A 22,533-nucleotide genomic window follows, 5' to 3' on the forward strand; every position below is an offset into this window, starting at 1 on the left:
AGAAGTCTCATACAACTCCATTCTTGGACACACATTACTTTCATTCCATTAGGAAATAAATTGGAAATTCAGTGTTAGAGGGAGAAGAAATTTGCATGATATATGTTGTTTATAACTGAAAGAAGACACTTTGGGAAACAACTGGAGCATAATAAGTACTGTGGGCCTTAACCACATATTGAAATTACAGGGTAGTTTGTGGCAGTGTTGGTACTCCACCTATAGTATTTCCTTCTCCTTTCTGGCTTGCTTCTTTGAGAAGTTGTTGCTTTAACATGATATATTCTGTTCTGGTATGAGTTGTTCATGATAAGGATCTATGAATAATGCTTTTCTGTTGATGTCATTTTGTTGATACATTGCAGGTGAATTTACCCCTGAAATGCAGGTGAGAATTCGACAAGAGATTGAAAAGGAGAAGAAAGTAGAGCTGTGGAAGGAACAGTTTTTTGAAAGTTACTATGGTCAGAGGTAAGCTAAGGCAGACTCTGTATCCAGATGTTAATGTCACATATCATGTGATACCTCCATGTTTTTACCTTATTGGAAAGCCTAGTGCCTAGATACCTGTAATTTTTATTTCATGAATTCTTTTTCATTAATAATAGCCTTAAGCCAGGTAGTAGTGGCACACACCTTTTATTCCAGCACTCAGGAGGCAGAGGCAGGTTTATCTCAGTGAGTTCTAGGACAGCCAGGACTACACAGAGAAACCCTGTCTTGAAAAACCAAAACAAAAGAACGGCTTTTGGTTTTATTTTTAAAGAATTTAGAGTCCTTCCTTGGAAAAGACTGGCTTCTGGTAATTTCCTGAGATAGAATAATACTTGAAAGTTCTGTTCATTTTTATAGTGATTTTCCAAAATGTTGTTAACCTAAGCCAGTCAGGAATCTAAAGAGTCATATAATGGTGGACTATTATACCAAACCTATAATTAAAATCCTTTCCTCTGCCACTGGAAGATACACATCACTGAATCAAGACATACACTTTTAAAGGGCTGCAGTCTGGAACAACTTTTTTTGGGGGGGGTTGGGGGGACAACAAAACAATCAAAATGAAATTTTACTGAATAAATTTAATAGATGATCTGTTTGGTTTGAGTAGGATTGCATATTCCAGCACCTGTTTGTTAGTCTCCTTTCTGCATAGCAGTAAACACCAATGAGATGACTTCATTGACCACAGAGAAAGTTAGGGTTTTTTTTTGTTTGTTTTGTTTTGTTTTGTCACTTAAGATAGATGCCTACTAAAATTAAAGAGTCTCAAATGCTGATTTTTCTATAAATTTATATAGAGAGATAGATAAAATTGATGGTAAGTATACTCCAATAAGTCACAGTAAATCTATGGGTGCACATGCCACAGTGTGGAGTTGGTTCTCTCTAGCATATTAGTTCCTTAGTTCAAACCCAGGTGGACATCTCACTAGCGCTAAATAGACTGTTTTTTATTACTTATTCTTTTAAGGTGCTAGAGAGGGTTTAATTGATTGTTGTTGGTTAAGTTATAATATAAAACAGTAAAAAGAGTCACTGGATACCGGGCACTGGTGGCACACGCCTTTAATCCCAGCACTTGGGAGGCAGAGGCAGGCTGATTTCTGAGTTTGAGGACAGCCAGGGCTACACAGAGAAACCCTGTCTTGAAAGACCAAAAAGAAAAAAAAGAGTCACTGGTGACCCATAAAAATTAGCTTCAAATTTTCCAAGCCATGCTGCAAGTCCCTGCTGACTTTCACCCCCAGATAGCTCAGCTGTCGTCTTCGCAGGTTTCCCTTAGAAGTCTTGGGCCAACCTTCCTACAAACACCAGTGAACAAAATTGATGACAGTTCCAACCTAAGTCTCAGGGTAGAAGCACTTGACCTTTCTTTAGGTTCTTTTAGCTAGCCTGTGAGTTTTTAGATATTATGACTCCTAAATCAGCAGAAGAATAACAATAACAGCCACCACTATAGAACTTTTATTGTGTACCAAGTGAGTACTTCACATGGAGTAACTTCAGCAGCAGCAACATGGAAGTTGTTAATTCCATGTTCAAGTAAAAGAACTAAGATGCAGAAGCCTACAGAAACAGCCAGTCAATATTTTGTCAATTGGTATCAGAGCCAGGATTTGAATTTAATTATTTTGGCTCAAGAGTTCTTTTAAAAAAAAAAAAAAAATACTGTGTGTCAGGGGTTTTCTAGATATTGACATAGTCTACTTTTGTCAGGTTTTCAGTAAAATGGGCTATTTCCCAACTAACAGCTCCTTCTGTTTTTTTTAGTTCTGGCCTAAGCCTTGAAGATTCACAGAAACTGACAGCTTCCCCGAGTGATCCCAAAGCAAAGAAAACCCCAGCTGAGCAACCAAAATCCATACTTCCTTCAGAGGCCTCTCCTGTCAGAATCATCCCAGTAGTTCCTCAGTCCGAATGTAAAGAAGAAGCAGTGCAAATACCATCACCATTCAAACAAGAAGAAAGCCAAGATGAGGCAAGGCCAAAGTCTAAATCCCCAGAACCTGTTCTTGCATCAGCTAGCAATACAAATGAGCTTATCACCATGAAGCCCACCAGGAGCCCTAAGAATGAGGGTCTCTTAGAACAGAAGCCAATTGCCTCTGTTGAGCAAGAATCTGAGAAAGAAAATCATGTCACCACAACTTCTAGTAATAACAAAAGTGAGAACCAAGAAGTGTTAGCTATATCCCCAAGCAAATCTAAAAATGCTGGGTTAGAAAAACCCATAACAAAGCCTATTGCAGAAGCTGGTCCACTGGACCCCCCTGATATGAAGATGCCTCCAGCAACTGTTACTGATCAGATCCCAGAAAGTCTCAAGAGGAAATCTTCTCTTACCCAAGAAGAGGCCACTAGCAGCTGGGAGAAAAGACCACGTATCACTGAGACTCACCAGCACCAGCAGCCATTTCAGGCCTCCCCACAGCCCTTTCTTAATAGAGGGGACAGGGTCCAAGTGCGAAAAGTCCCACCTCTCAAGGTGAGAAAGTCCTTGTTGTACCTGCTAAGTTTTATAACTGGTGGTGTTAACATAGAACCAGTAGTGTACATTTAATATACATATAACTGTGGTGTTGTATAAATAAAATTAGTAATAATCAGGCTTTAGAAGTGCATTCCTACATTTATTTCTTGATATTTGAGTAAGGGATGTGAATAACCAACCCCAGCCCACTTACTATTCACATCTTAGAGGCGAAGTCTTGCTATGTAATTCAGGCTGGCATTGAATTCTCAGTCTTTCTGTTGCTGGTATTGAGTGTTGGAATTATTGACCAAAAACATTTCTTTAGTGAATGTCAAATCAGAAATAAATTCTAGACTTAAGAACTGTATCAGTTTTAGTTTAATATAGAGTGGTTTACACTGAAGACTTGATCCACTCTGACCAGATTTATAGAATTTGTCCTTTCATAGATTTGGTCAGAAGCTGTTTTACTGTTTTATCTTACACTATATCTAGCTTCCATAATTTATAACAGAACAAAATGTTTTAGCCAGTTTATCAAAAGAAGAACTTTTTGTATAAAATTTGAATTTTAACATTAGTTTTACAACTTGATCTATTTTGTTTATGTAATATTTAAAAGTAACAGAATCTAGCTGGGCTATAGTGGTATATACCTTTAATCTCAGGAGTCAGAGGCTAGCTGGTTTTTGTTGTTGTTTTGTTTTGTTTTGTTTTTGTTTTTTTGTTTTTTTGTTTGTTTTTTTGTTTGGTTGGTTTTTTGGGGGGGTTTTTTTTTTTTGGTAGGTTGTTTTGTAGACCAGGTTGGCCTCTGCCGTTGCCTTCTATTGTTGGGATTACAGGCATGTGACTTACACCACTTTCCAGCTCCTTTATTATTCTTAAAGCGAAATATAACATCTCATTAATGTCTCATGAAGACAGAAAGTAATTGAAACTTAAACATATAAAAACTTCTAACTGCTTTGTCCTTGTTTAATTTCAGTCTGTTAATACTGATGACTTAAGTCATCTTGTATTATCCTGGCTAGGGTGATAACCCTCACATAGTATTTTAAGAGCCTGGCATGGTGACACACAACTGTAATCCCAAAATTTGGGAAGGTCACAAGTTTGAGGACAACCTTGGTATATATAAGCACAATCTTCAAAAGTGTGTATGTCTGCATGCGCGTGCATGTACATGCATATATACACACTCTTAACACCAGCACTCAGGAGGCCAAGGCAGGCATATCTTTGTAAATTTGAGGCCAGCGTGCTCTACAAAAAGAATACCATGCCAGCCAGAACTAAAACAGAAATCCTGTCAAAAAAAAAAAAAAAAAAAAAAAAAAAAAAGCCAACCAAAGCCAACCAAATAAAAGAATACAAAGCATTCTGTGGTGGGTGGGATAACAATATAACTTACTAAGTGGTTGTACAATAAGCAAAGTTATTAGGTACTTTTTTACTTTTTTGTTTTGTTTCTTAAGACAGAGTTTCACTGTGTAGCTTTGGTTGTCCCGGAACTCACTCTGTAGACCAGGCTGGCCTTGAACCTAACACACAGGTTGCACCTATGGCCTTACACTTGGATAACTGGCTTGTGTTAGTAGGCTTACCTAAAAATATTCTCAAATAAGGTTGTTTATCTCCAAACAAATTTCCTGTGTTTTATTAATAAATTTGTCTATTTTCTCTTATAGTCTCTTCTCTGTATTAGCACGAGGCAACACTTGCTTCTTTCTTACCCACAGAGCTTCTAAACCATTATGTGCTGAGTAAATAATGCTGGCTAAACTTTCAGAACTAAGTAGACTTGACAACTGTTTTTAAATAACACTGATTGCTGGGGTATAGGAAGTTGATTTTTAATACTTCTGACTTTTTGAATAATGAAAAATAGTGACTTTATAATTCATAATTGAAGAATTTACAAAAAGATGACATGCTTTTCTTATAATTGATCACTTAATTTTTGAAATTAAATACTCTAGGATGTTATCAGTTTTTTGCTTCTTTTAATTCCACCTAATACTGAAAGGGGTCATAGCTGGATGCACCATAGTTAATTTCTTCAACTTCCAAAGTTCTTTCTTTTTTTTTTAAGATTTATTTTTTTATGAGTACACCATTGCTCTCTTCAGACACACCAGAAGAGGGCATCAGATCCTCCATAAGCCACCATGTAGTTTCTGGGAATTGAACATAGGACCTCTGGAAGAACATTCGGTGCTCTTAACCACTGAGCCATCTTTCCAGCCCCCAAAGTTTTATTTAAGACAACAATCAGGTTTTTTTATAATATAAAAACCAGTGGTTTCAGAGTAGACATAGTGACACATGCTTTTACCTCTAATAGCAGAGACAGGGGGATCTGTGAGTTAAAGGCCAGCCTGGTCTACATTGTGAGTTCCAGGACAGCCAAAATTACATAATGAGATCCTGTCTCAAAAAAAGAAAAAAGTTAATGGTTTGAAAGTTAGTAATTTTTCACAATTTTTTTTTTTAGTATAATACATACTTTTCTAGCCATTCTGATTGATAATCTGGGGGATGGAACCCAAAACCACATACATTTTTAAAAGGTTATACAATCAAGTACAGAATTCTCCGGGTGAAAATGACTGGCAGACAATATGTGCATAGGTCTTTATGTGGGTGGACAGAGTAGGGTTAAACCCTAGACACAATGTGTGTGTGTTCTTAGTTGTAGAGCAGCCATGTGTGTCATGGTGTTTTGCTTATCTGCTCTAGTCTTACAGCTGAAAATTGATCTCTGCCTTCCCCCATTCCTTACTTTTTTTAGATCCCTGTCTCCAGAATCTCCCCGATGCTGTTTTCTACATCGCAGGTCTCTCCCAGGGCTCGTTTTCCAATCTCCGTCACTAGTCCTTACAGAACAGGAGCCAGAACTCTGGCAGACATCAAAGCAAAAGCCCAGTTGGTCAAAGCACAAAAGGCAGCAGCCGCAGCAGCTGCTGCAGCCGCTGCAGCAGCCTCAGTTGGAGGGACCATTCCAGGACCTGGCCCCGGGGGTGGACAGAGTCCAAGAGAGGGTGGTGAAAGGAAAACTGCTGGAGGAGGGAATGCAGGCTCAGACCCAGTCAGTACAAATGCAAAAGGTCCCACACTGGAACTGGCCGGAACTGGAAGCAGGGGAGGTACGAGAGAACTTTTACCCTGTGGTCCTCAACCTGAGACCAATACACCAGGCCAAACACAGCCTCCTGGTGTCTCTGGAGCACAACTACAGCAAACCTCCTCAGTGCCTGCAGGACTTGCCATCAGTGGAACATGCACAAACATCCCATTACCAGCCCACATAGAAATATCAAACAGTGAAAAACCAAACCCCCACAAGGCAACAGCCACAGCAGCCTCTCCTTGCCACTCGCAAGACCCTAGGAGTTGCAGACTTGAGAAAGCTCTGTCTCCAACAGGGCCTCCTCTGATCTCAGGAGCCTCACCTGTTTGTTTTGTAGCTGATGGCACAGTTGAGCCCAAAGCAGGTTCTAATAAGAATACACCAAAGCCTTCAGCCTTAGCAAAGACAACTGCTTCTGCTCCACTAGATATGACTTCCTCTCCTGTAACATCTTTATTGACAACAGCCAGTTTAGAAAAACTCCCTGTACCCCAGATCAGTGGAACTGCAACATCTACTGGATCAGCTCCATCCTCAAGCACTTTGCCAGCAGCTTCTAGCCTTAAGACCCCAGCAAATATGAATGGACCCATTTCAAGACCAAGTTCTAGTATCCCTGCTAATAATCCTTTAGTTACTCAGCTGCTTCAGGGCAAAGATGTTCCCTTGGAGCAAATTCTGCCTAAACCTCTCACCAAAATTGAAATGAAAACAGTTCTACTGACTACAAAAGAGGAAAAGGGGATAGGGATATTCCCTGGTACCAGTGTAATGGAAAGTAGCAGCAGAGAGGAAGTTAATGGCAGGCAGGCCCATCTGGCTATCCAGCAGCTGGGGAAACCCTTGCAAAGTAAGCAGCTTTCCCAGGTTCCAAGGCCAGTTTTCACTGCTAAGGACCGGAAGGACCCCTGCATTGACACTCACCAGTACCAAGAAGGTCTAAGTAAAACAACGCAAGAACAGCTTTTTCAGACTCTCATCCAGAGGGCTCAGAGACAGAGTGTTCTTTCATTTGTGCCACCCTCTCAGTTCAGCTTTGCTCACTCAGGTTTCCACTTGGAAGACATCTCCACAAGCCAGAAGTTCATGCTGGGTTTTGCTGGCAGAAGGACATCCAAGCCTGCAATGGCAGGTCACTATTTACTTAATATCTCCACCTATGGCCGGGGTACAGAGAGCGTTAAGAGGACCCATTCTGTAAATCCTGAGGAACGCTTTTGTCTAAGTAGCCCCACCGAGGCCTTGAGAATGGGACATGCAGATTGTAAAACCACAACTGGAGAAAGCAGTAGCAGCAAAGAAGATGAAAGTGATGAAGATAGCGTGGGTGATGAACCGGAGGCTGTGTCAGTGAAGGAGGAGCCCTGGGCTTCTCAGAGTTCTGGCAAGCAGCCCCACAGTGGGGAACCTCCATCCACCAGCGATTGTTTAGCTAGCAAGAATGGTAAGACCGAGCCACCAGTGAGTGAACAAACCACTTTAGGCAAGGAGAATTACGTATTCTCTAGAGGCCAGACGTTTGATGAAAAGACCCTAGCCAGAGATTTTATTCAGGCAGCACATAAACAAATGACTCATACTGTGAGAGGTAAGACAGTATGTAGCAGCCCTGAGCGTTTCAATTCTGCTGCTCTTTCTCTCCCTGCAGACAGTCCCACGCATCAGCCTCTACTCCTTCCACCACTGCAAACCCCCAAATTGTATGAAAGCCCCACACAGATAGGGCCAAGCTATAGAGGCATGATCAATGTCTCCACCTCATCAGACATGGACCATAACTCTGCTATACCAGGCAGCCAGGTATCTAGCAATGTAGGAGATGTCATGTCGTTTTCAGTAACTGTCACTACCATCCCTGCTAGCCAAGCAATGAATCCCAGCAGCCATGGCCAGACAATTCCTGTTCAGACTTTTCCTGATGAGAATAGTATCGAGGACACACCTTCAAAATGTTACTGCCGGTTGAAAGCCATGATCATGTGCAAAGGATGTGGAGCTTTCTGCCATGATGACTGCATTGGCCCTTCCAAACTGTGTGTCTCCTGCCTCGTTGTTCGGTAATAAGACTACAGCATATGTAAAGGAGGGAAGGGTAGGTTTAAAAAGACATGTTGCACCCTTTTTAAATCACAGAAATAAAGTTTCACTTGTCTCAAGAGACGTTAATCAGGAATACAGAATGTAGGTCTTTACATTTACAGGAAGAGCACCTTGTATAGTAGGTCTGAGTCAAATAGGACTGAGTTGGTGACAAAGTTTGCACTTACAAAATCATGTAAATATGTCACATTTTGTTTTAACATTTTTTTCAAAGTATTTAGGTAATGATATGTTAACTTTTACATTCAGATTTATGTCCCATTTCTTTTGACTCTGAGAAAAGTTCAATGGTATGCATGGTAAAAGGAAGTTGTCTGCCTGCCTCTGACCTTTCCCCGTGCTAGGAAAAGGAAAGTCAGGAAGTGAACATCGTGCTGATTATATCATCACAGACTGGTTCAGATTCTTCACAAATAAGATGGCCTTTGTGGGATTTAGGTTTGGGGTTTGCTCATCTTTTTACTTTGGGTGGAACCATTTTCAAAAGGTATTAACATCCCAGACAGTGTTTTTGACCCTAACAGTCCTGGCTTAGCTTTTGGCTCCCATGAATCAGTACTGTTGTTAAGCAGAGCTCTGCTGTTAAGAGGGTTTCTGCTTCTAAGGGACTCCTATGTTAGACTAATATGTACATGGTAGTAGTTCGAGCAATAATACATCCCAACATTGCATCATTCATAGGCTCCCACAGATAGACACATTAGGGGTGTGTGTGTGTGTGTGTGTGTGTGTGTGTGTGTGTGTGTGTAGGTATACTGTGTAATGTTGGAACTGAAGAAACTGAACCTTCAAGGAATTCGGAAGAGTGGTTTTAACACTGGACAGAAAATACAGTCTTTTCCTGTTCTCTCAAACTATTTTTAGGTAGAAAAGGTCTTTAGTGGTACTTCTGCTTTGGCATCCAGAACATAAAAGATGGACGCAGCTACCCTATGCCATCCTACTATAATAAATTTTTGCACACAGACACACAGTACAAGAAGAGTTTGCTGTTTTAGAAAGCGAGTCTCCTATTTCAGCTGTCTGGACAGCCAGGATGCCTAATGTGAAAGGGCATTGTGAGTGACTCATGGAATTTATGGCTGTGAGATTTTGCTATTTTTCTTTCCTTTTGATTTTTTTTTTTTTTTTTAAATCCTCCCAGCACTCCCGAGGCAGAGGCAGTCTCTGAGTTCAAGGCCAGCCCGATTTTCACAATGACTTCCAGGACAACTGGGGCTATCTAAGAAGCCCTGTCTCAAAAAAACAAAACAAAAACCCTAAATAAAAAGAAGAAACAAACAAGGGGCTGGAGAGATGCCTCAGCAGTTATGAGCACTGACTGCTCTTCTAAAAGTCCTAAGTTCAATTCCTAGCAACCACGTGGTAGCTCACAACCATCTGTAATGAGATCTGATGCCCTCTCCTACTGTCTGAAGACAGTGATAGTGTACTCACATATATAAAGTCTTTAAAAAAGAAAAAAAGTAGTTGGTGGGCATGATAACACATGCCTTTAATCCCAGCACTTGGGAGGAAAAGGCAGGTGAATCTTATTGGGTTAGGGCCACTATGGTCTGCATAGCAAGTTCCAGGGTAAACAGTGAAACACTTTTTTTTTTGTTTGTTTGTTTTTTGAAAAAACAAAGCTAGTTACAAAATTTTTTAAAAATACTGTTTAAGTTACAATTAAAGATGGTTTATAGAAAATAGTTCACCAGAATTTAGTATTAACTAATCTGTGTTTGATTTCCAGTCTCCTAATTTGAAGTATGTGGTGTAATATTGCAGCCCAGTATAGGTGTATTTCAAAAGCTATTTATAAAACTCAGAACAGTTTAAACTTGTTAATTACATCACATTCCAGATTGGGGAAAGGAGACAGTAATGTATTTTGCCTGCCTGGTAATGCTCACCCCTGGCCACCCTACTTTTTTGTATCAAACACTGGGAGTGCTTCCTCAGCCCCTGCTCCAAACTCTGAAATTCACCGTTATTTTTTCCCCTGCTATTGTGGACCTAAGTAATTACAGGTTTAAGTTCTGTATACAGCACTAGTCAATGTGATATCAGCCTGGCGGTGGTAGTGCACGCCTTTAATCCCAGCACTTGGGAGGCAAAGACAGGCGGATTTCTGAGTTCAAGGCCAGCCTGGTCTACAGAGTGAGCTCCAGGACAGCCAGGACTACACAGAAACCCTGTCTCGAAAAAACAAAAACAAACAAACAAAAAAAAGACAATGTGATATCTTTCCATCTTCCCCTTTTTAATCTCTGGAAATGCATTGCTTAGAGAAAAGAAAGACTGCAAGGATTCAGGGTTAAGAAGTGTGTATGTTCTGAAGTGAAGGACCAGTAAGAAATAAAAGTCAGGGTTCTGCTCCCAAACTTTCAGGACAATGGGTAGTCCCCATGGGATTGTAAAAGACCCCTATCTGAGTAGTCCCCCTTGTCTAGCCTGCTGGAAGAAGGTGAATGAATTCAGAATGGGCCTCCTGCTGTCAGTGACTAGTTTGTATTGGTGAGAATAATTTTTCTACTTCCTATCTTGCTTTCTAGAAAGGCTTTTGCTCCATAGTTACCTTAATCTGAGAATGGATGGACAGGAGGGAGGCATTATGAACTGTCAGGTCCATTTAAAGAGGAAATTACATTGTTACTCTTCTTGATCCAAACTCAGAGCATATAAGTCCTAAGTATCATTCTTCACTAGATTCCACTAAGTAATACCGAGCTAATTTGTGTTTCAAAGTATTCCAAAAGCAAGATTTACCAGCTATTTTTTTTAGATTGAAAATATATTAAATAAGAATCCATTTAGTCTATATGTTTTAAAACACGGTTTCAGATGGAAGATGAACATTCACCTTATAAATGGACAGAAACCTTTGAGTTTGTCACTCCAGTAATTGTTAATAGCAGTTTGACATAGCCTTTCAGTTATTTTACTTTTTAAGTCAACTCTGAACTGGTTCAATAAGTGCTAAGCTTATTCTTTGGTCGTTGGGTGGCAATTTCCAGTGAGTTATTAAGTAGTCTCTGTAACTCGACTCTGGGATAGTATTCATAGTGTGTCATCTCAGTGTGATTTTTGGGTGTTCTGAATTGCCTAAGTAGAACACTCCCTGTATCATAAAGTCTTCTTTGTTTTGTTTTTTGAATAATCATTCTTTAGCCCACTAATAAGGAGTGGAGGGAGCCACACAAATAACCTGGAGTCTTTTGTCTGGCCTTGGTTCTTTGACTCCTGTGCTTAAGACACTAAAGCTGTCTCTAATGTCCTGTGTGACATTTCCTAAGAGAGTAAGATCTGGCAAATGAGGGAGCGTATCTTGAGAGGGGAAGGCTGCTTTTCTAGGGGTATAGAGATGTGGATATTTGAGAACCTGTCTCAGATGTAAATTAATAGACAAAAGACCTCACTGCCTTCAAGGTGAAGGTGTGTTGTCCTACATAGAACATCAGTCATCATTCTGACTGCTTTCTTCCACTTCAGAAAGGCTTCATGAGCTCTTGGGTTAAATGGTTTGTTATGCACAGGCTTTTCTGTAGTCATTGTTCTGCGATTTATTTTAGAGCTCATTGTCAATGAGCAGTGTCAGAATTGTTTTCTCCCAGACTTAACATGGAGAAGAAAGTTTCTTGTTGCTTTACAACAGTGTGTGTTAAGTGCTGAAGTTGGCCATGGGTAGTTTGCAGCTCAATTTATAGAACAGTCCAAAGAGACTTTGCAAAACATGACAGGCAGGGACCTTTTCCTATGTGTTTCAATACCTATATACCTATTGAACAAAACAGTAGGTAGCCATTTCCTAAAGTTGAAGCAGTAGCTTCATAGAATCTTGGTTACTTTATTTTTTTTAATGCTTTACATTTGATACAACTATTGAAGATCAATTTAAAAATAACTTTCCAGTAATATATTTTAAGTAATATATATTTTAATATCTATGTAAAAAGTGACAGTGGAGGACTGAACTTCTCATGTATACTATGTTTAATGGTAGGGTCTCACTGTTAAGGCACAAATTATTTCAAAGGAGTTGCTCTAAAAACACTCAGATTATTTCCCAAAAAAACAAAAACAACAACAACAAAAAAACATGCAATAATGGGAATGATTTGGGGCTTTTATTTTTTATTTTAAAAGAAAATTGACTTATTTACCACAAGCTATTTTTCCCTCTCTGGTGATAAGGTTTGTACAGACTGGTTTGGTAAATGCTAAATTTTTGTGTCTTTTGCCTTTTTAAGGAAATTGTTAACATTGGAATTGAGGGTATGTACAGAGAAGTTGGTGTCAATGCCATTTAATAAGTCATATTTTTTCACAAATAAGGAAAAATCATTTTAATAAGAATTTTAAGTATTTGCAATAAATATATGTATATAGATTGTATGTATTCATATATTATTTTTCATTTTATTATTAAGTAAAAGATAATTAAAAGTGAAATTAAAAATCTTGTAGTTTTTGATGAATCTTGAGGTCTGACATCTGAATGTAACATGGGGAAGGGCCTTCAAATAGTTGCCTTACACATGGGAAGGTCACCACAGACTGGGAAAGAGTAAATTGAGGAACTTGGTCATAAGTCAGGACAGTGTATTTCAGAACTTAAGTAAGAATATGAAAACGCCATAGCTCATCTACGTTGTGTTTTCTAACCACCCACCGAGTGACTCCCGAAGATGGTAGTGTGTCTGTGGTTCCTTCTAACATCAAGGAAGGTAATGGGACATGTTAGAGGAAACGGGCTTTTACGGCGATTGATGCTTTGTTACATGTTGGCACCATCACATACCAGGCCCTTGGGATGATGAAGAACTAACTTCTTAAGCATTCAGAAGACTTGTTTTCTCTCTCACACTCATTCTCCGAGGTGAGTTTCACAGCCAAATTCATGGTGTGCTTGACTGATCTGGGCAGGCTAACCTAGATCTGTGTTAAGAACACCTGTGCCTTGATTAAGTTGTTTCCAAATAATTAGGAGATGGCTTGTGTCAAGAGCATTTAGGGAAATGGGCAGTGGGCAAACTATTTGAAGTTAAATGTCTTTGTTCCTACACCTGAATTACTCTTGAATCAGAGAACTCACTTATGTTTGTCAAATAAATGATTTGGGCATATAATGGGTAGAACAGAATAACTACATAGGTGGTCTTGGAAATAAAGATAGATCTCCTGGTCTGTAAAATTTATAATGAAGTTCAGTGATAATAAAAGCCCACCTACTCTTAAGTGCTGGGCTTAAAGGCATGTGCCATCAAACTAGGCTACCTAGCTTTTTTAAAAGTAACTTAGGCCGGGCAGTGGTGGCTCACGCCTATAATCCCAGCACTTGGGAGGCAGAGGCAGGCGGATTTCTGAGTTCGAGGCCAGCCTGGTCTACAGAGTGAGTGCCAGGACAGCCAGGGCTATACAGAGAAACCCTGTCTCAAAAAACAAAAAAAAAAAGTAAGAAGTTTTCAACATCTTGAGTTATGTAATAACTCAGTCACTAAGAGCACTTGCTGCCCAAGCATGAAGACTTGCATGCAGAACCCTAACACCCATAGAATGTGGGTGTTTGTGGTATTTGCCTGTAATGCTACCTCTGGGGAGATAGATAAAGGCTCCTCTTGGAGGTTTCCCAATCAGTTAAACTCCAGGTTCTGTAAGAAAAGCCTGTCTCAAAAAAGGTGGACTGAGAACATTCCCTCATGAATCTTTGTCCAACCATTGTCCTCTACATGTGCCTGTGCAGGCAAGTGCACTTGAATGCATATGTGTGCACACAAAATTAACCAAAAGAAAATTTGTTAAATCTCAGGGAACATTTGCATCATAATTCCTAATAATATTAAAGAAGGTGAAATTATGACCATTAAAATAGTTCCCATTTGCCGGCCGGTGGTGGCACACACCTTTAATCCCAGCACTTGGGAGGCAGAGGCAGGCGGATTTCTGAGTTCCAAGACAGCCAGGACTACACAGAGAAACCCTGTCTCGAAAAACCAAAAAAAAAAAAAAAAAAAGCTCCCATTTACTTAATAGTACATACTTAATGGTTTAGCACAGTCACTTTTTAAGCAAAATTCATATTGTGATCCCAGAATCTTAGAAACCTACGTTCATTGCTTTTTACACAACTTTATCTTAACTGATTTTCAGTCTGATTGGACATTTCGAGACTTATACACAAATCCTGTTAACTAAGTATTTATTGGGTACTTAACTGTGTTTAGCCCTGACAAAGTGCTGGTTATGCAAGGATAAGGAAAATTCACATAAATCGTTCGTCCTAAAATTGCAACCATGTAGCACGGACTGTAGTTTTTAGGGTTCAGTTAATCAATGCTGTGTTTCCCAAAATAAGTGTGAGTTGTAAAATAAAAGCTTTGAGCACTGGATAAAGCAGTAGTGACTTTAAAAAAAAGCTTTAAAAAAGGCTGGAGAGATGGCTCAGCAGTTAGTAAGAGCTGATCCCCTATTCAGTGTGTCTCAAGACAGCTGCAATGTACTTATATACATATATATATATATATATATATATAATTCTTTTAAAAAGAAAAAAGCTTCTGCCCCTACACGACAGCAGCTAATGTGGACTTGAGGGGCCACATTAATAAAGTATATGTGGGGGAGGTTGATGGACTATAGAAATGCAGGTTCAATAAATAATAGGTAAATGCAGCTTTAGGGAATTGTTAAACATTGTTCTTAATCTTATGCCCTTAGGTCACAGAATTAAAATTCACTTCAGTCATTTCCCTTAGGCCTAAATCCTAATTTTTTTTTAGGACTTTCTGGGTAGTAAGAAGTCATGGTCAGTACTTGGCTCTTAAATTTTCCTTACCTCTGGTCTTTAAGCAGATGTTTGGGTTCAAAACTTGTGTATACCAAAAGATGTGCATTTGCACATCAAAGAGCTACTCAGTGTATTTCACCAACGGATGGTTTTTTCAGCTCTGCCCAGGACACTTCTGCCCTTGTGACCTTTCACAGAAGATAGACTATAGACTGAGGAGTGAGTGCTTCCATACATAATAACATTCACCTTACCTGGAAGGACGCTTCCCAGAAGGCTCTAGACAACAAAGAGGAAAACGTGAGAAAGCTAGATGATTGGTTGTGGGCTACCTGTGACTAGATAGTGGGTTCTTGAGGGCTTCAATCTCATTTTTCTTGTTCTTGATACTCAAAGAAACTGAGGGGCAGACTTAAAAAGGTTTGGTTTTCATCTTAACTGCAAAACTTAAAGGAACCCTTGAAGAGAAAAACAGTAAACCTGAAATATAGTTACTAAATGGACTTAAATAAAACTTTGAGTTGAGTGCCTTACTCTTTTTATAAAGTACTTTTTAAAAATTGCAGATTTATTTAGGTCACTATGAGTGTAGTATGGAATTTGGTTTGAGACATGAACTAAATAATTTTCTATAAATTATGACAGCGTTCGCCACAAATCAGGGGTTGGTCTGTGTACCTGAATCTGAACTGGCTGGCTTCATGAACACTGTATTAGGCCAACCCGAGCCAAAATTCAATTTTATTAAGTTCAATCAAGATTTTGTCTTCATTAAGTGAGCCTGATATGAAACTGAATTCACTCATGCAAAAACATCTGAAGATACATTAGAATTTATTTTACTCATAGCCTCCGACCTTCATTGGAACGTGTGGAATATAAAGTTACTTTTAAAACCAAACTAATGTTTTCAGGTAACATTACTCAGGTAAGAGTTTAGAAATGAAATTGGAGGTTCCTCTTCAAGGTAGCAGCTCTTTTCTGCTTAGGTTAACATAGGACAACTTCAGTAGTGAGCTGCTGAACCCTGTGTGTCATCATTTTAATACTCAAGTCCAGTTCTTCCAGAGTGTCAGTTAGCCATCAATGGTCAATGGAGAGAAGGGTGTGGTCACATGATTGAAGTTCCCAGCAATTGGCAAGTGAAGGCCAGAAGATGAGTCCAAGGTCTTCCTCACCTATAGCAAATTCAAGGCCATACCTGGCTACATGAGACCCTGCCTTAATAGAGAGAGGGGGAATGTTCTGGGCTAGGAATGATAGTTTAATCAGACTTGTCCCTGAGACAAGGTCTAGTACATGACAAATGAATCTCTTGAAGTTAAAAAGCCTCTGTTGCCACAAGTGCTTTGATGAGTTTTTCAGAACTAATGGAGTGAGTTCCTGCAGCACACCTTTCACCAGCATCAAGAGAATCAGAATGGAAGAGATTTAGCATTAGTCTTACGGACTGGAATCTTTGTGCACGTAGGCCTTAGCACTTTGACACATGAACAGCCTGCCTTTCAACTCAACACTCGTCTGTCTTCTCACTTTCTACTCCTCCCTTTATTGGTACTCTAGAAGCTGTTTTCTTACAAGTTGAATGTATGATAATGGTTCTGTCTTAATGACTCATGTTGAATAAAGGCATATGATTTTACTCTAGTCGTCGTGCCTTTTCTAAAAGAATGTAACGTGATATAATGGCTTACCTGCTGCTTTTACTTTCCCTGGTTCATCACTAAAGTGTAGTACTCCCTTACAAGACACTCAAAAGGATTTTAGGAACTTAATTTGAACCCAAATAAGTCTTTCAAAAACAACATTTTAAAAGTTTAGATTAGGGCTGGAGACATGGCTCAGCAGTTAAGAACACCAGTGTCTCTTCCAGAGGTCCTGAGTTCAATTCCCAGCAACCACATGGTGGCTCACAACCATCTGTAATGAGATCTGATGCCTTTCTGGTGTGTCTGAAGACAGCTACAGTGTACTTATACATAAAATAAATAAATCTTTAAAAAAAAAGTTTAGATTGGCTTATTTCACCACTACTGTTAGAAGTTTTGAGGGTTCTGTCTCTCAAGATTATACAGTGTTTTTCTATAATGTAGCTATTTTGGGAAGCTTTAGCATAGTGTCTGGGGGATCCATCCTAAACAGGTAGTCCAACCTTGACCCTGAGTCCTCAGATAGCCAATGATAAAAGTATCCCTGTAAAGATTGTGTAGCCTCATAGCCTTAGTACCAAGCTCCCTCCCTCTACCAAAGTTCACCTCAGGTTTGAGATAGGAGCCCTTATGTAGCTTTGCATAATAGGAGAGTGGGTCTACAGATAGTACTATTGTAGAGATACCTAAATTGAGGTATATCCTAACCTCCAGATACCCTGGGCTTAATGACAACCAGGAAGCTTGGTCTTGAGTGAGTTTGGAGTGAAGCAAGAAGGTTGCTAGCTATTCAGTTCTTGTTCACACTCCTTTAATCTCAGCACAAGCAGAGGCAGAAGGATCTCTGAGTTCAAGGCAAGCCTGGTCTGTCTACAGAGTGAGTTCTAGAGCAACCAGGGATTCATAGAGAAACCTCTGTCCTGAAAAACAAACAAAAAATATAAAAGTAAACCCATACCACAAGCTATACTAATCAAAACTAGTTGGGGCAGAAGCACAGGCCCATTGAGTATAGTGCCTCAGAAATAAACTTGTATATATAGGCAAATGATTTCAGCGTGTCAAGATCAGTCAGTGGGGAAAGGATAGTTCTCAACAGATGTGGAGATGTTAACTTGATGTTCACGTGCAAAATAATGAACACTTAGAAATTAAATCAATCAGAAGAAAACAGTGCTTCAGCACTGGATTTGACAGTTGTTTTCTGGATTTGAAAGGCCAAAAAAGGAAAGAGTGGATACAAACTGAGCTTAAGCTGGCCATGGTGGTATATGCCTTGATCCCAGCACTCAGGACAAAGAAGCCAGAAGATCTCTTAAATTCCAGGCTAACTTGTTCTACATAGGAAGTTCTGTCATAGAAAGTGCTACATAGTGAGACCTTGGAGAGAAGAGAGAGAGAGAGAGAGAGAGAGAGAGAGAGAGAGAGAGAGAGAGAGAGAGAGAAAAGACATCAAAGAACAAAATGAAAGGGCAACTTGGAGAATAGAAAATATTTGCAAATGGTATCTAATAAATTTTGAATAAAGAAAAAGGGTTGAGGGCTGTCACTGTTCCATTGAAGACATACTATGACCATGGCAACTGTTATAAGAAAAAGCACATATAACATAGATATGTATATTCTTTGTACATCATATATATATATTTACACTCGGTTGCTGGGAACTGAACTTAGGACCCCCGGAAGAGCAATCAGTGGCTTTTAACTGCCAAGCCATCTCTCCAGCTCAAGAAAAAACATTTAGTTGGGGGCTTGTTTACAGTTTCAGAGGTTTAGTTCATTGTTATGGTGGGCAGCATGGCAGTGGGCATCATCCTGATCCACAGGCAGAAAGAGAAAGAGCCTGGGCCTGGCATGAGCTTTTGAAACATCAAAGTCCAATGCCAGACACACTGCCTTCCCACAAAGACAAGCCTACTCCAAGAAGGCCATACCTTCTGATAGTCCTAATCCTTATCAAATGGTGCCGCTCCCCGGTGACTACGCATATATTATATATTCATATATTCAAATATATTATGAGCCTTTGAGATCAATTCTTATTTAAACTACCTAAAAGGCAAAGCACATAGATTTTTTTTTTTAACCCCAAAGTCAATAACCGGGTGACAAGGATGAGGAGGAAATTGAACTCTTATGCCTGGATGGTAGAAATGTATAGGCTGTAGCTATTGAGTTAACTTTTATGTTTCACCTTTGTGACAAACACCTGAAGGGAGGAAGTATTTGTTTTGGCTCCAGGATTCAGTCCACGGCCAGCTATCTCTGTTGCTTCTGGCAGTGTTGTCATGGTAGAAGAGATTTGTGGAGCAATGTTGCTTACCTCATAGCAGGTGAAAAACAGAGAAAGGGATAGAATGTGGGGGACAAAATATGTCATTCCAACACATGACCTGTGTGAACTATTTCTTCCAACTAGGCCCAACCTACTTTTATACACCTTACCAGATAGTACCTACCAGTTGGACACATGAGCCAGAAGGGCACATTTCACATTCCAGCTGTATTAACAGTATGGGAATTACCATAGGAACCAAGCAATTACGATTCTGGGTATATAAGCAGAGAAGATACTCATTTTTATTGTTGAAACAGTCATGTTCAAACATTTGTATACCAATGTCTGTGATATTTTAATAGCCTTAACAGAAGCAACCCAAATGTTCACCAACAACTGGGAAAAAGGTGTTATTATATAGGTACAGTAGAACATTATTCAGCCTTATCACCGGGCAGTGGTGGCGCATGCCTTTAATCTCAGCACTTGGGAGGCAGTGGCAGGCAGATTTCTGAGTTCAAGGCCAGCCTGGTCTACTGAGTGAGTTCCAGGACAGCCAAGGCTATACAGAGAGACCCTGTCTCGAAAAACCAAAAAAAATAAAAAATAAAAATAAAAATAAAAATAAAAAGAAAGAAAAGATATATACTTGGCAACATGTTGAACCTTGAAGACATGCCCAGTAAACAAGCCAGACGCAAAAATAGACAATTACTGCATGGTTCCAGGAATATGAAACTCCAAGAATAGAATCACATCCCGGAGTGAGAGGATAGAAGAAAATGGAAGTTGTGTTTAATGGGTTCAGTACTTCTGAGAAATATAAAAAAAAAAATGTGATATGGTGGTACAATAGTTTTGATTGCCAAGTTGCCATGATATACCATTAACCAGGAGTAGAATCTCAGCCAGGAACTATCTTGGTTATGTTGGTCTGTGTACATGCCTATGGTGGATTTTTTAAAACTGAGTTGACCTGGGCGGTGGTGGCCCACGCCTTTAATCCTAACACATGGGAGGCAGAGGCAGGCGGATTTCTGAGTTCAAGGCCAGCCTGGTCTACAGAGTGAGTTCCAGGACAGCCTGGGCTACACAGAGAAACCCTGTCTCAACCCCTGCCCCCAAAAAATTGAGTTGTGGGAAGCCTCACCTTGAATGTGGGTGCCACCATTCCCTGGGCTGACTGTTGCTTCCTTCATTGTCTGTTCTATTCCTAATCACAGATGTGATGTGACCAAGTCCTGCAACCTTCTGCTGCTGTAACTTCCTTTCCCTCCTAGGTTGCTTTTGTCAGGATGCTTGATCATAGCAACAAGAAAAACAACTAATACAGCAGGTTTGGACATGACCCCTAAGTGATCATTACTGATGTGTGTGTGTGTGTGTGTGTGTGTGTGTGTGTGTGTCTGTGTGTGTGTGTGTGATACCTGTGTGACATATATGAACATGTGTGTGCTCCTTGTATGTGCATGTAGAGGCCAGAGGAAGAAGTTGAGTGTCCTGCTGACAGTTTCTCTTGTCTCAGTGGACCTGGAGCTAGGATGGCAGCTAGCAATCTGCCTGTTGCCCTAGAGGATTTTAAAAGACTAATTTTTCCACAAAATGATTTTTGTACCTCGTTTGCGAGCCAGTCTTGTAATCTGTGGATGAGCTTGTGTTTTGGACCCCATTTTATTCTGTTGACATAGTTGTATGTTGTTGAATATTATAACATTGCCTTAATTACTGCTACCTTATAAATCTTGAAGTCTGGTAATATTATTAATCTTTCAACTTTACTTTCTATTTGTAAAATTGGGTAAGTTTTATTAGAGCCTTTATTTCTATATGAATTGGAGTACCAGATGACTGCATTCTACAAAAATGGGTTTTTATTGGAACTTGATTTATTTACTTATTTTGAAACAAGGTCTCACTCTATAGTCTAGAATTTACTATGTAGCCAAATAGTCCCAAACATGGTAGTCCTCCTGACTCAGCCTTCAAAGTCTGGGATTACTATAGGCTTGGCGTTTTCACCCACACCCAGTTCCTGATAACATCTCTGAGACTTAATTATTTATGAATAAATACCTAAGTCATAAGCTTTGGCTTGTTCCCCTACTAGCTCGTAACCCATTCATTCTTTTCTCTGTGCCACATTGCTGATTATCTTGCCTCAGTTTCACATGTCCATTGCCTCAGAATCCCAATGGCTAATGCCCTATTCTTGACTCTTTCCCAGAATCCTATCTTTCTCGGCTGGATGTCCCACCTCCTATTTCCTGCCTCAGGTAACAGGCCATCAGCCTTTTATTGACAGGTGATGTTTCCACACAGCTCATAAGAGATTCTCTCTACAGACTACAAATGTAATCCCAAATTGCGATTATATTTAAGGAATGCATTAATTGGGGGGAGTTGACAGCATAATATTGCTTGATCATCTCTCTTATGTATGATTCTTCTGTTTTAGCACTGGTAATCTTTTGTCAGATTTACCCTAAATGACACTATAAGTAAAAATCAGTCCTAAATGATATTGCAAATATAAGTTAACACTGTATATTACAAATATATAGCTATGGCTTTTCTAGAACTCTGTAGACCAGACTCTCTTCACTGAGATCCACTGGCCTCTGCCTCCCAAGTGCTGGTATTAAAGGTATGCACCTCTACAACTGACTTAATTTATTTCTTCTCTTTTCTTTTCTTTCTTTCTTTGTTTCTTTGTTCTTTCTTTCTTTCTTTCCTTCTTTCTCTCTTTCATCCCTTTTTCAAGACAGTGTTTCTTTGTATAAACCTGGCTGTTCTGGAACTAGATCTATAGACCAGGCTAGCTTTGAACTCAGAGATCCACCTGCCTCTACCTCTTCTGGGATTAAAAGCATGCACCACCACCTGGCTAGAAATCATTATTTTAAAAATTATTGTTATTTTGGTGTTGGGGGGGTGGGCATGCATGCACACACGTGCTGTGGTCCTGTAGATGAAAGCTGTTAGGAGGTGGGTCTCTTTCTACTCTGTGTTTGGTGGGGGCAGAACTGAGGTTGTTATGCTGTTGGCCCTATGGTTTTAACTCGGAAACAGGATCTCCTTGTGCGCCCTGGCTGGTCTGGACTCATGATGGTACCTTGCCTCTGCTGAGGTTATACCTGATCAATGATGAGCTTTAAAGCTGAAATTAAACTAGACAGTGGTGATGAACGCCTTTAACCCAAGCACTCAGAAAGCAAAGGGCATCTTAGGAAAAAATTCATTTTAACTGAATTGGTGGATACAAGGATACAAATATTTGGTTTATTTTTTGTACTGAATTTTGCTTCCTCTGTGTTGCTGAGCTCGCTCGACAGTCGTAGTGGCTTCTTCGAACAGACTTTTGGATGCTTGTGCTAGGTCTCCACAGTCCCAGATCAGGCTCACAAAGCTCTTGCCTGCTGGGAGCACGCAGAACGCATTGCTTCTTTTAATCAGAGCTACAAAGTGAGACTCTGTCTCAAAGAGAGAGAAAGAGAAAGGAGGAAGGAAAGAAAGATAGACACAGACTGAAGTTGAAAAGGCTAAAAAAGATGGCTCACTAGTTGAGCGGGCACACTACTCTTCTAAAGAACCTGGGTTCTAGTCCCAGCATCTAGAGACTCACAACTACTT

At 39.8% G+C, this 22,533-nt stretch overlaps 1 protein-coding gene across 5 annotated transcripts in view; it reads left to right on the forward strand.

The window, feature by feature from the left end:
- The window catches only part of Asxl2 (ASXL transcriptional regulator 2), an 81,177-nt gene extending 64,562 nt beyond the window's left edge, over positions 1-16,615 (forward strand). For all 5 annotated transcript variants that reach the window (XM_076942209.1, XM_034514273.2, XM_076942206.1 and 2 more), the window contains 3 exons: positions 366-471; positions 2,272-2,986; positions 5,766-16,615. In XM_076942209.1, coding sequence (XP_076798324.1) covers positions 366-471; positions 2,272-2,986; positions 5,766-8,165 — 3,221 coding nt within the window. In that variant the 3' untranslated portion in view covers positions 8,166-16,615. The remainder of the gene's footprint in view (positions 1-365; positions 472-2,271; positions 2,987-5,765) is intronic.
- The last annotated feature ends 5,918 nt before the right edge of the window (positions 16,616-22,533 follow it).

The sequence above is a fragment of the Arvicanthis niloticus genome, chromosome 11 (genome assembly GCF_011762505.2).
Source record: "Arvicanthis niloticus isolate mArvNil1 chromosome 11, mArvNil1.pat.X, whole genome shotgun sequence".
Classification (NCBI taxonomy): domain Eukaryota; kingdom Metazoa; phylum Chordata; class Mammalia; order Rodentia; family Muridae; genus Arvicanthis; species Arvicanthis niloticus.